General features: G+C 40.4%; 1 protein-coding gene across 1 annotated transcript in view; it reads right to left on the bottom strand.

Annotated features, from left to right (window-relative positions):
* Positions 1 to 8,336, bottom strand: part of WIPF3 (WAS/WASL interacting protein family member 3) — a gene marked incomplete at its 5' end in the record, with an annotated part of 59,679 nt that extends 51,343 nt beyond the window's left edge. Inside the window, one exon of the mRNA XM_068549811.1 lies at positions 8,304 to 8,336. Within this exon, the coding sequence (XP_068405912.1) occupies positions 8,304 to 8,336 (33 nt within the window). The remainder of the gene's footprint in view (positions 1 to 8,303) is intronic.
* Between the last annotated feature and the right edge of the window lie 4,823 nt (positions 8,337 to 13,159).

Below are 13,159 nucleotides of genomic sequence, written 5' to 3'. Positions count from 1 at the left end.
TAATCAACTATACTTTCAGCACTTCCATGACTGAGCCCAGTCTTCCCTGGATTCAGGTTCTAAACTCTTCAGAGGCAGAGACTGGGTAATTCCATGCAGCAAAAGCTCAGTAAATTAGCATGATGGTTTGGTCAAATTTAAGGACACAGTCTGCAGTCATTGAGCTCAGAGGCACTTATTGTCTCCACTGTGTGCCCTGCACCGTTAGCAGAGAGCCTGTTTTCTTGAGTCCATAAAGAGCCCAGCTGTAAACTAAAGACAAGACAAAACTGAGGTATTTTTTGCATTGTAACTGCGTCTTTAATGCTGACTCTCTGCTTTTAAACCATGGGTTTTATTCAGAGGGTATCTTGCAAAATGTTTTTTTTCTATTAAAAAAAGGAGAAAAAACCAATAAGCAAGTGAGGGGAAATGATGGAACCATAAAGAAAAGGAAAGAAAAAAAAAAAGAAAAGAGCAATCTTAGGAGGAGGCTTGGGGATACAGGAAGAAATCTGGGAGCTCTGTCCTAGGTGTGAGAAAGGGAAGCCATTGATTTCCTGGCTCTTAGATTCAAGGGGTAGGGGTAATCCCTGAGAAGGTCTACATCAAAGGGCAGCTGGTTTAGTGGTTCGGAACAGGGACTCTGGAGCCATTCTGCCAGCATGCAAACCATGGCTCTGCCAGTTACTAGCTGTGTGATCCAGTGTAAGTCACTTCCCCTCCATGCCACAGTTAACTCATCCATGAGAATAACAATAGTACCTGCCTCAAAGGGTTACTGTGAGGATTAATTCAATTATGCGCTAAGCACCTTAGGACAACACAAAGCATACAGTAAGCACTACATAAGTGTTTGATGCTGTGGTCATCAGTGCTGCTTATTCCAGCTGTATATATATTTGGAAGCAGTAGAGCACAGAGCAGTAAGGCTCTCAGAGAGCCTGGGGAGGAATCCAGCCTCCACCACTTACTGGCTGTATGACACTGGGCACCTTAGTAACCTCTCTGTGCCTCCGTTTCCTCATCTGTAAAAGGGCACTATCATCCCACCTCACTGGATTGTTGTAAATATGAATTTAGATAATCCTCGTTAAGTGCCTGGCGCAGTACCTGGTATACAATAGCTGTTCAGTAGATGCCTGTTATTATTATTGTAGATCATTATTACATGATCAGTAGGTAAGTGATCATTCATTCCTTTTTCTTTCTTAAAACCTTTTCTTCAATTTATAAAAGTAATAAATGTTCCATGTAGACATTTGAGAAAATGCGGAATCATACAAACAAGAAAACAGAAATCACGCATATGGCCCCCAGATAACCAGCAATGTTATCATTGTATGTGTACTATTTCCTTACTGTCTTGATCTGAGAGCACACAAATGAGCAGTACACAGAGTTTTGTCTTATAGAGTTGGGACCACATTACCCATATGTAGCCTGCTTTTTCCACTTCATGTTACCTGTCTTTTCATTAAGCATCCTAGGAAACATGACTTTTTCTAGCTGCCAACACCCCACTGCAAAGATATGCTCGTGCTCCCAAGATCCCAGCACCCCTCACCCCTCGCTTGCAGCGTTCTTGACCGGGTCAGGGCTGGATATCTGATTGCCAGCAACAACCTGATGTTGGTAATTTTTTCTCTTTTATGGCAAGAAAGGAAAGAGCAGTCTGGGGGAAGGGGTACATGGCCCCAAAGAGCGCAGGCTCCAAATCAAGGTGGCCCTCCTCAGTATAACCGTGCATATATGAAAAGACAACCCTTGGGTAGGGGAAGTGGTTCACCGGCAGTTTTTCTAGGAATTGTTAGTTACACTGTAATTGTAAAAGATTTCAAAGGCAAAGAGCCAGCAGATTCCAGTGTAAAATAAAGCTCCAGATAGTAATTGCGGCTACCGAGATGGCTGAGGCTTTCAAGGGCTGCCCTTTGGCCTCCTGGCCCATGGCAGCTTCCTGCCATATCCCTCGGCTCAGACGCTGTGTGAGTGGCTTAGGCTCCTGGGCTCCTATGAAATTTGATAAAGGCCTTTAACAAGCGCTCGCAGGCTTTTCTTGCCAAGTTCCAGGCGTTCTGAGGGCACAATTGCTGCCCCCAGCACACCACTGCAAGCTTCCCCTTTTTTTCCTGCCATCCCTCCTACCTGACAGCTGTGAAAAAGAAACACATTTAAATACCGTGCTGAATGGCCCTTTGGAAGTATGAGTGGCAGGTCCTGACACACCTCTCTTGCAGACCAAGTGAATCTGCTGCAGACTGCCTCGTTTTTTCACTGAAGCCCTGTTACTGCTTGCGGGTACAAACCGGCAGAGGAGGAAGGGAGAATCTCGTTCTTAAAATTACTTGAAGACAAACATGCACTTTTGCAAACTGTTTTAAGCAAGGACCAAATGTCAACTTAGTACTATCCTAATAGCTTGGCCTAATGCAAAAGACTTTTCCTTGTCCCAGTGGCCACTGTCAACCCTGGGTAAACGTCCCCAATCCCTCATTAGTGACACTAATCAAAGCACCAGAATGTCACGAGAATCTGAGTGACAGTATTTAAGATTTTTTAAGCCTCTCATTATTCTAAATGCACCAGTCAACATGCAAATTACCGTTTCCAGAATATAGGGTAATACGCAATTCTACTGAGCCCCCTTCCACCTACGGCCCCTGACCCCTGCCTTTTTTTTTTTTAACCACAGCAAACGCAAAACTCCAAAAGAGGCTCTTATGGGGCTTCAGATACCACTTCATTTTCCACATTTTCTTTCACAGATTGACATGTTTTTTATACCACATGAGCTCCTGCATCCTAGAGATGGTGGGAAAACCTCCCAATGTAAGCCTCAGATGGTATTTCCTGACACTGGGAAGTCTACCTCACCCATGAATCATGCAATCCTTACACTGCAAGGAGAAAAATCATCTCACTGAGTTTCCTGAATGCAAACAAAGACTCTGGCAAAGAGTAACGAGGGAACAGAACCGTGAGGGGCCACAATATGCTTCTCATTGTAATTTCCCTCCAGCACTTTATTAAATGTTACCCCTGGAACAGGCAGGCAGAGGAGTACCTGGATCCATGGTGTCTTTCTACTTAGAGTTTTGCTTATCATGGAAAATAAATGATTATCAAGCCAGTTTTCCTTTTGATTTTAAATAATAAGACAGAGGTCTCCCCTAGAAGTACTGTTGCCTCCTTGGGATATTTAAGCTTGAACAGCAACATTAAAAAATAATGCTATAAAACTTTACAAATCTTCTTTTAGGCTTTGCCTAGGCAACCCAACTCCAAAGAATTTATCATCTGGTCAGAGACCCATAGAGTCCCTTCCTCTTTTGTAGACAATGTTACACAATTGTGGCAAAAAAAAAAAAAGAGAAATCACCAGGCCCTCAAGGAGCTCCTTCTCACATCTTGGACACTACCAAGGGGCCAAAGTAGATTTGAAAACAAAAGCTCAGTAAAAATTTTGCTGCGTTTCAAATATCAAATCCATTGTATTTTCTTTAGCTTTTTTAAAAAAAGTTACATCGTGTAACCAAAGCAACAATAATTTCATTATAAGTGGACCAATGTACCATGTGGGCAATTTTGATATTGATTCTGGATTTCAAAGGGATGAGACAAAGGAGTAGTGCTCAAAAGACAGGGAAATAGGGGCAAGAAAAGAAGGGAAACCACATGACAAGGGCTGTCTGGCTTTCACTTAGAGCCTGCTTCAGAATTTTAGCAAGGCCCATCAGCCCTTTTCTCGGTTCCAAAGGATGCACATCAGGGAGAGGAGGAGACGAGGATGGGAGGGGCAGGAAGGGGAAAGGTGAGAGGTTAGGAGGGAAAAATCAAAAAACTTTTAGCCTTGGTCTAATCCCCAGATCTTCCAGAGCTCAGGTGAAGCCTGATCAGACATATCACACAAAATGCCCCCTCCTTGCAAAGATTACATATAATAAAATCTGCCATGCTGGTCCATGAGCGTAGATGTTTAAAGTCCTGAACACTGCTTATGAAGAGTTTAACTCCATTTCCTAATGCTATTTACACAGATATTCATTCAGTCATGCATCCATCCATCCATTCATTCAATGAGTAGCTATTGTGAGCCAGGCACTAGGGACAGAAAAGACCACAGAACAGAAAATGTGGACCCCAGTCAAATAAAAACTAACTTAAAAACTGATAACTGCTATGAAGGAGGGGTTTAAAAGTATGTTATGAATGCCAGTGTGGGGTGTGAGGAAATGATGCTTCAAGGAAGGGATATCTGGGCTGAGCTGAGCAGAAAGAGCTTTCCAAGCAGAAGGAACAGCCATGCTAAAGTCCTGAAGTAGAAGACATGTGGGGAGGGGCACCATATGAGGTCTGAGAGGTAGGCAGGGGCCGGATCATGCAAGTGGAGCGGCCTACAGTTAAGAGGGGGATGGGAAGTCCTTGAAAAGTGATGGGGAAGGGGACATGATCTGATGCAAGTGTACCAAGATCACTGGCTGCTGGTGACAAAAGGAAGGCTGAATGAAGCCAGCTATCTTGTAGGACACGTGTTGGCAAACCTCTTCCGTAAAGGGCCAGATAGTAAGTATTTTAGGCCTTGTGGGCCAAGAGGCAAAATCATGGATGTTCTGTAAGTACGATACAGCAAAAAAGAAAACAAATTTCCACAAAATTTTTATTGATGAAATTCAAAACAAAATAATAATAATTGAATATAATTTTTAAAACACAGGTCAACTAGTGAGATGAAAAGAATTCTTTGGGGGGAGACAAGTTGTTTAATTGGTGCTCTGTCACTATAACATAAAAGCAGCCAGAGACAATATGTAAATGAATAAGCATTGCTGTGGTCCAATAAAACTTTGTTTATGGACTAAAATTTGAATTTCATATATTTTTCATATGCACAAAATATTATTTTTCTTTTGATTTTTTTCAATCACTTGAAAATGTAAAAACCATTCTTAGCTCGAGGGCTGTACCAAAACTGGACCGTGGGCTCTGCTCTAGTTTGCCAACCTTTGTCGCAGAAGGTCCCACATTCTGGATGTGCCTAGTTGCTTTCTCAAAGAACACTAATTTTTGGCAGGTCACTGCAGGGTGATGCTATGTATTTCTTGTTGCATCACAGCAAAAGGCCGTGCAAAGGTCATTCTATGACAGGTGACACTTTGATCCCTGGTAAAGGTACATTTTCCCCTTTGTAATTAGAAGTAATCTGTGGGTGACACTTGGGATCCTGTGAACATCCTGTTCTCTATAACATTTCCCTAAGTGGTTTTAGGTTTCATCAATGATCCTTGCCTGAATCAATTATTATACTGGGAGTACAAAATAATTTTGATATGATTTTCAGTGCTACCTAGAATACTGTTTTGTGGATTACATAATCATTTTTTATTGAATCTTCTGGTTTTAAATATTTAGATTGTTTCCTTTCTTTCTTTTTTATTGCTATCACAATAATGCTCTCATTAATAATCTATAGCTAAATATTTCTGTACACTATAATGAGTTACTGAAAGGAAATTACTTGAAGTGAAACTAGGTCATTGAGTACAACAACTTTTTAAAGGGACTTAATCCATATTAACAAATTGTGTTTTAGGGGATTGTACCAATATTTGCTCCTATTAAGAGGTATAAGTGCCTGGTATAATAAATGACTATATAGGTCACCTGGAAAATAAGTGTTAGAACCAAAAGAACCTAAAGCCCATCCACCATGCCACAGACTTCTTGAATCAAATCATCCAACCTTGTGTACAGTGGGGGTGGGTAAATGGAAAGGGGGCAATGGATGTGCCTGTAGCAGTACATAAATAAATAAACCACTAAAAAAAAATGTTATAAGTGCCTGGTTCCTAACACTCCAGGCAACATTTAAAAAGTACCACCACAAAACTGATAGATGAAAATGATTTCTCATTATTTTAATTTGTGTTTATTCAATTATAGTGAGGTTGAAACATTTGTATTTCTTCTGCCTGGTCATATCCTGGGCCCATTTTCTACTCATCCTTTCCATATTGATCCCTAAGAGCTCTTTATATGCTCAGGTTGTTCATTCTTTGCCTATAATATGCACTGTAAATATTTTTCCCAGATTGCAGAAAAATGCGTCTTAAAAAAATATTAAAGGACTTCCCTGCTGGCACAGTGGTTAAGAATCCGCCTGCCAATGCAGGGGACATGGGTTCGAGCCCTGGTCTGGGAAGATCCCACATGCTACGGAGCAACTAAACCCCGTGAGCCACAACTACTAAGCCTGCACTCTAGAGCCCACGAGCCACAACTACTGAGCCCATGTGCCACAACTACTGAAGCCCACGTGCCTAGAGCCCATGCTCCGCAACAAAGAGAAGCCACCGCAATGAGAAGCCCGTGCACCACGACGAAGAGTAGCCCCTGCTCGCCACAACCAGAGAAAGCCCGCACGCAGCAACGAAGACCCAATGCAGCCAAAAATAAATAAATGAATAAATTTTTAAAAAATAAAATTAAAATTTACATGGTTATTTTCCTCCTAAATTGATCAGTTCCTCCATGAGATAGGTAGCAAAAAAAAGAAAAAAAAAAAGAAAAAATTTAGGAATGGGGGAGGGAATGCAAGAGTTATCCAAATGCAGAATTATTTTGGTTTATTATGAACTTAAGCATATTAAAAGAAAAAGACTCCCTAATGAAATTTAAAATTTTATTATCAGCATTCAAAATTCTCTTCTGGTGTTTCCTATTTATTACGTATATAGCTGATTTCATGATGCACAAAACATGCATTGTTTTTAATTCATCATTCCATATCTACTTTCCATTATCAGCACAGTTATAAATGTAATTTTTAATTAACACTTTAACATAATGCAATTTTTAATTAACAGCATGACAATACAGTTCATTTAGTTCTCATAAACCATTTAAGATCTAATTTTTCACTAGAATAAATAGCTTTGCTGTGCACATCCTGTATAAATTCTTTTTTGGTTCCTTTAGTGTTAAATTCTTAAGGCAGTCTCAAAAATAAAACTACTTGATTACCAGGGGAAAAGGTGATATATTCAGGCTTATTGTTTTTTGTCAGAGAACACTCCGGAAAGACTCATTCAACATTTGTTGAGTCCCAGGTTGAGTCCCAGGTATGTCACCAGCAATGTTTAAAAGAGTTTATTTCCCCAAGTCCCCAACAATATGGGTTTTGATAAGTTTATTTATTCTGGCTAAGTTTATGGGCATACTGTGGTATTGGGAGTTACTTTAAGTTGTGCTTCTTCAGGCCCAGCAAGTCTGTGTGAGACCCACATTATAGTTTCATGTATGCTTCTTTCACTTATAAACTGCTCATCTCCATGCCTTCTTTGTGTCAAATTCGGCAGTGGAAATTCAGTATTGATTCCTATTCTTGCTATATATTGGCCAGAGAGCTTTCAGGTGTAACTCACATTATGTGCTTTCCTTCCACTCTCCTCAAGGGCAAGGGCCAAGTTTCAGGAAGGTGTATGCCCCAGCACTTCAGATATGGTCAGTGTGCCACGCTAATGTCAAGGGGGTGACATATGACCTCAGGCATACCCTCGCTCTCACCAAGGCTGGTGACTGTGCAGCAGGGCCTCAGACCCTCCCTTTATAACCTATACTCCCGTGGTCATGTCAGCCACGCATCTGTGGAGAGGTGTGCACCCCGGGGGCAGGATAGCGGGTGAGGCTCTATTCCTGGCCCCAAGTGTCAATGGTGCTAAGGGTGAGAAGCCCTGTTGTAAAATAAAATAACCACTCTCTGTGCCTCTCCTAAGCCCAAACCAAACTATTAAACCAAGAGAGACAACACAAAGCGAAATAGACTGAATTCAGTCTTGGGCAGATAGGGAGATTTCATTTAGAGATTTATATTTCGTTGTGGCATTTCATATGACACGCCTCTTACTTGGTCCCAGAACCTGGCAACCGAAGCCCAAGCTACTGTTAGCACCATCCAGATCACACACTGGAACTTGACTCTGAGCACGCCTCCTTGGCTATGCACTTCATCGTGGCCTCCCTCCCCTCTGAGGTTTCCCGTGAGATGGAAGAGTCGATTAGGGAGACTCGGGAAGCCTGTATCGAGCAGCAGGAATTAGAAGAGAAATCATGTAGATGACGCTGAGGTAGAGGGTGGGAGCTGCCAAGGAACGGGGAGGAAAATATCTGGCCAGGCTGGTTTGGAATTAGACCCTGGAGCCGTAGAGCCAGCTACCAAAGATGCCGCCTGCCATAGAGGAGCTGGGTGGTGGCTGATTCTGAACACTTAAAACCTGCTCAAGTGTATTCAAGTAAACCAGACTGAAAAAAAAAAACCCAGGTCTTACCGGGGGCGCTGATGGTGGGGGAGGCGGAGGAGGCCCCAGCTTGGGGGGAGGTGGAGGCAGAGGTGGCAGTGGCGGTGGCAGTGGCATATGTCACAGCGTGGGTGTTTCTTCCTTAGGAATGGTCCCAGGAGAATGGTCTCTGCTCTGGAAAGGAGAAAAGGGTGAGTTTAAACTTGGATGTCTTTATTCACGCACAGGTAATACACGTCATGCAGGCACACAAATGTTATAGGTAGTTTCATTCCTTCACTTGTCTGTTCATTCATTCATTCTTTCTTCTTTCAATAAATACTGAGTGCTCACTGTGAGGCAGGCAGTCAAGTGCTGGAGACTGAAAGAAATAGCCAGATTTTAGAGAGAATTAGGTGACAAAACTGATAAAATTTAGCTATTTATGTCTCAATATAAACAGAACATATTAATATATAAATAGCAACATTTCACTCCAATGAGTATTGCAAGTAAGAGTCTACCTCTTTAAGCATTAAACTTTTATCATTTTGGATGCAATTTAAAAATATTCTGCACATACCCCCATTTTCCTAAGCAGAGCAAATGGAATGAAATTTAACCTTTTCTGAATGTGGCAGGCTCAACGGTTACTCATGTTGCCAGCCTCCAGCCAGGCTTATACAGGCATTAGCTATTTTCCTGCTTCCTTCTCTGCTGTCACTCTTAACTTTGCTTGCTGTTTTTCTGTTGTTGTTTCTATACAGTCATCTGCGTGGGGTCATGACACTTCTCAGCAAAGACTTTATATCTGGTATTTGCTACACGGAGGGCTTTGGGGCATGATTCTGCAAAAATGGTTATGTCCCAAAGAGTTAATATTGTAGGATGTCTGATCTCCAGATAAATATGGCATTGCTCTGTAGAGCGTGTGCTTGTATGCATAGGTTTGTATATGGATTTGTGTTTTAAAATCTATATCAAGACACACTGCAAATACTTAAAACCTATACTGCAGAAAATCCCCAACAGTTTACAAAAATGAGGAAAACCTAGAGAATCTAAAAACAATTTAAGCAGAAACAGAAATAAACCTCAGACTTAGGCAAGGGTAATTTTGTGTTCTTTCTGTCCTTCTGGTCACTGGAAAGCTGGAGCAAGTCCTGTACCTCTGTTTCTTCAATGCTAAAATCCTACTTCATTTGTATTATTCTATTTTTTTTTTTTTAACTGTACGAAGGGCCTTTACTGTTTGCAACAGGAGGTAGAAGAGGAGGGGATGTGACAGTTCTGGCTCCTGGGGCGGCTCCACAGACTCACTTGCTGCCCTCCTGTATTATTCTGTGTTACTATTCTGATCTCCTAGAGGCAAAAAGCAATTATGTAAAGTGGTACTTTATTCTTAACACAGTCCACTGGATTTTGCTTGCTTAATATATACTAGTTTTCTTTACCTTTTTAAATAGTGGCTATTATGTGGCAGGCTAATCACATTAATTTCCACAACAATCCTCTAAGGTCGGTAGTTTATTCCCGACTTTATAGGTAGGGAAAATGACATTCTGAGACACTAAGTAGTTTACCCAAAGTCATACACAGCTGGTAACTGGTAGACCTGGGATTGGAACCCAGCCAGGCTTATCAGGCTCTCACGTCCAGACTCTTTACAAAGTGATTTTTTTTTTTAAATTATGGTAAAATATACATAACATAAAATTTATCATTTTAACAATTTTAAAGTATGCAATTCAGTGGTATCAAGTACAGTCATCACCACTATCCATTCCCAGAACTTTTTTTTATCATTCCAAACAGAAACTCTGTACCCATTAAACAATAATTCCCCATTCCTCCTCCCTCCAAACCCTGGTAACCTCTGCTCTACTTCCTGTTACTGTGAATTTGCTTATTCTAGGTACTTTAAATAAGTGGAATCATACAACATTTGTCCTTTTGTATCTGACTTATTACTCTTAACATAATGTCTTCATAGTTTATTCATGTTGTAGCATGTACCAGAATTTCATTCCTCATTACTCAATTATATGTATATGCCACATTTTGTTTATCCATTCATCTGTCGATGGACACTTGGGTTGTTTCTACCTTTTGGGTATCTTGACTAATGCTACTATGAACACTGGTGTACAAATATCTCTTCAAGACCCTGCTTTCAATTCGTTTGGACATACACCTAGGAATGGAATTGCTGGATCATACGGTACTGGCCTGTTTTAGAATCCCCTAAAATGGTATAGACATTTTGAATGGCATAAAATATATGTATAAGTTCAATTCTGGGGAGAAAGAGTCCATGATAGTTTTCCTAAGAGTTCCAAAGAGGTGCATGAGCTGATCATTATAGAAGACCACAACTGTCCTATAAAGTATTCCCCTGAAAGAAGGGGCTTGATAATTACTATGTCACTGCCTCTTTCCTTGATAGTAAAACTAGGACAGAAAGACTGAAAAAAAAAATACTCATCAGAGTCCACAGCATAAAACCATAGTAAAATTGGGCAGAGATCTCAGAGGACAATAAATACTTCTTCCAGGTAGCATCAGTATTCTTTTATTACATAATCTAATACACACAGTAACATAGGGTCAGACAAAGTTGTCATTTTACTGGCTGAATGCTAAAGCAACAAGTTGGATGTGAGCCCACAGATTAGTTGAAACAAATATAAATGATCAGTTGTTTGTATTTTAACACTTTCTTTCATAGCAGGTGTTGGGTATATTCTTTATATGATCCTTAATTCAGTGGCAAAATAATTTCAGTCAAAAATTTACAGCAGGGAATAAAGGGTTGGCTCAAGTATTAATAGAACAAGAAAAAATATGGTCTCATTATATAAGGATTTTATCTTTTAACTAAGACACATGAGAGCAGACAGACTTGCTTCCCTTGGTGCAGAATGGTAATGGGTTCAGAAGAGTAACTTACAAAACTTAAATGTCTCTTTCCTAAGGGTTTTGCCATTTATCCAAAGAAAAATGACTGTAGGAAATAATTTTAAGGAGAAGTGTGGCACAACTATTCATGTAACCCCTCAGCACACAGATCATATTTTCCAGCCTCCTTTACAGTTAGGTGTGACCATGTGACTAAGCTCTGGCCAACAGAATGAAGGCAGAAGTGATGCGCTCTATCTCTAGGCTGGCCCATAAAGACTTTCCATACACTACTTTTCTGTCTTCCTCAATCCACTGGCTGGAAGCAAAGGTTCTACTGTGGGCAGAGCCACAGATGTAATGGGTCTGGGTCCCTGACTCACCATTTTAAGGCCATCTGCCAAACACCTGATTAGACTTTACATTCATGAAAAATAAACTTCTGTGTTAAGCCATGGAGAGTTTGGAGTTAATTTGTTATAGCCACTAATATTTAACCAACCTAATATGGAACTAAATTGAATAGAACGGATTCTCTTTTTCCTTTTTCTTTTTTCAAATTTTTTAATTTTTTAAAAATTTTATTGGAGTATAGTTGATTTACAATGTTGTGTTAGTTTCAGGTGTACAGCAAATGAATCAGTTATACAAATACATGTATCCACTCTTTTTTAGATTCTTTTCCCATATAGGTCATTACAGAGTATTGAGTAGAGTTCCCTGTGCTATACAGTAGGTCCTTATTAGTTATCTATTTTATATATAGTAGTGTGTATATATCAACCCAATCTTCCAATTTATCCCTCCCCCCCTTACTCCCTGGTAACCATAAGTTTAGAGCTGATTTTCATTATTCATGGTAGCTAAGTTCTTTACAGTTGCCATGAACACTGCGTTAGCAAATACCTGAACCATTGCTCCTAGGAGAGACAAAGGGTTAGGCCCATGTGAGCCTCTGGTCACAAGATTTTTGTCAGCTGATTAATATATAACTTTGTTTTATATATTAGTGTTTCTGATTAAAGATACCGTGTTTAATATAGATTGTTGATTCATTAATATTATAACTCATGCCTGAACAAAGCTTATCTAACATACACATTTTCTCCATAAGGCAAATCACAGCCTTCCTGTGTTCAAGAACACTACGCAGCACTATAGTACTATATCTGGCGGGGGGGGGGAGGCCACTGAAGCGAAATCACCAACAATAAGCACAATAATTTGAAAAACATGGCACTAAATAGAATATGAAAAGGACACTTGTTTACAGCGTGAGAGCTGGAACGAGAAGGCAGAGTGCTGCTCGTTCAACCTCAGCTGGGAACGTGTGCGTGACGCGACTCGAGCTTCTCCCCTCCCTGTGCGTGTCTGTGAATAACCGTGAAGTCACCTCCGACTATTGACTTTGGGGTTACAAATAAAGTTTAGAGAGTAGGTGATTAGCAAACTGTGGAATCCATGAATAATTAGGATTGACTGCATAACGTTTTGAACCCCCTATATATATTCAGCACTGCACTAAGTACTTATAATACACTGTTTTATTTAATCCTCTCAACAACTCGATGGTAGATGCTGACATTTCCATAGTAGAGATAAACCAAATTTTGTCTCAGAGAGGTTATGTAGTTTCTACTAAGTTTCAGCAGGAGTACCAGAGCTGCATAAAAGCCCTGGCCTTTCTGATCCAAAACCTCATTTCTTTGTTTTACTAACTTGGTATAATTCAGATCATATTACTTCTCTACTTCCATTTTGCAAAGTATTTTAGAGACTCTCGAGTGAAAAGGACCTCCTACAGGTAAGCATCGATATAATTCTTCCATGTGCTCCCCCTAACCTCAGCATCCTTTGCTCTCCATCTAGTTTTATCCTCACAAATCTGAGAGTGACCATGTGCCACCGGGCTTCTGTCTTGCTGAAATCTCAGGAATGATTTTTCAAACTCCAGGATGAAAGCATATTTTTATACTTAGTACTTGATGGCTGTGAAGGCTTTTTCTTGA

The sequence above is a fragment of the Eschrichtius robustus genome, chromosome 8, assembly GCF_028021215.1.
Source record: "Eschrichtius robustus isolate mEscRob2 chromosome 8, mEscRob2.pri, whole genome shotgun sequence".
In the NCBI taxonomy this organism is placed as follows: domain Eukaryota; kingdom Metazoa; phylum Chordata; class Mammalia; order Artiodactyla; family Eschrichtiidae; genus Eschrichtius; species Eschrichtius robustus.
Note: the sequence above shows the minus strand (reverse complement) of the source record. Positions and strands in the feature narration are given on the sequence as shown.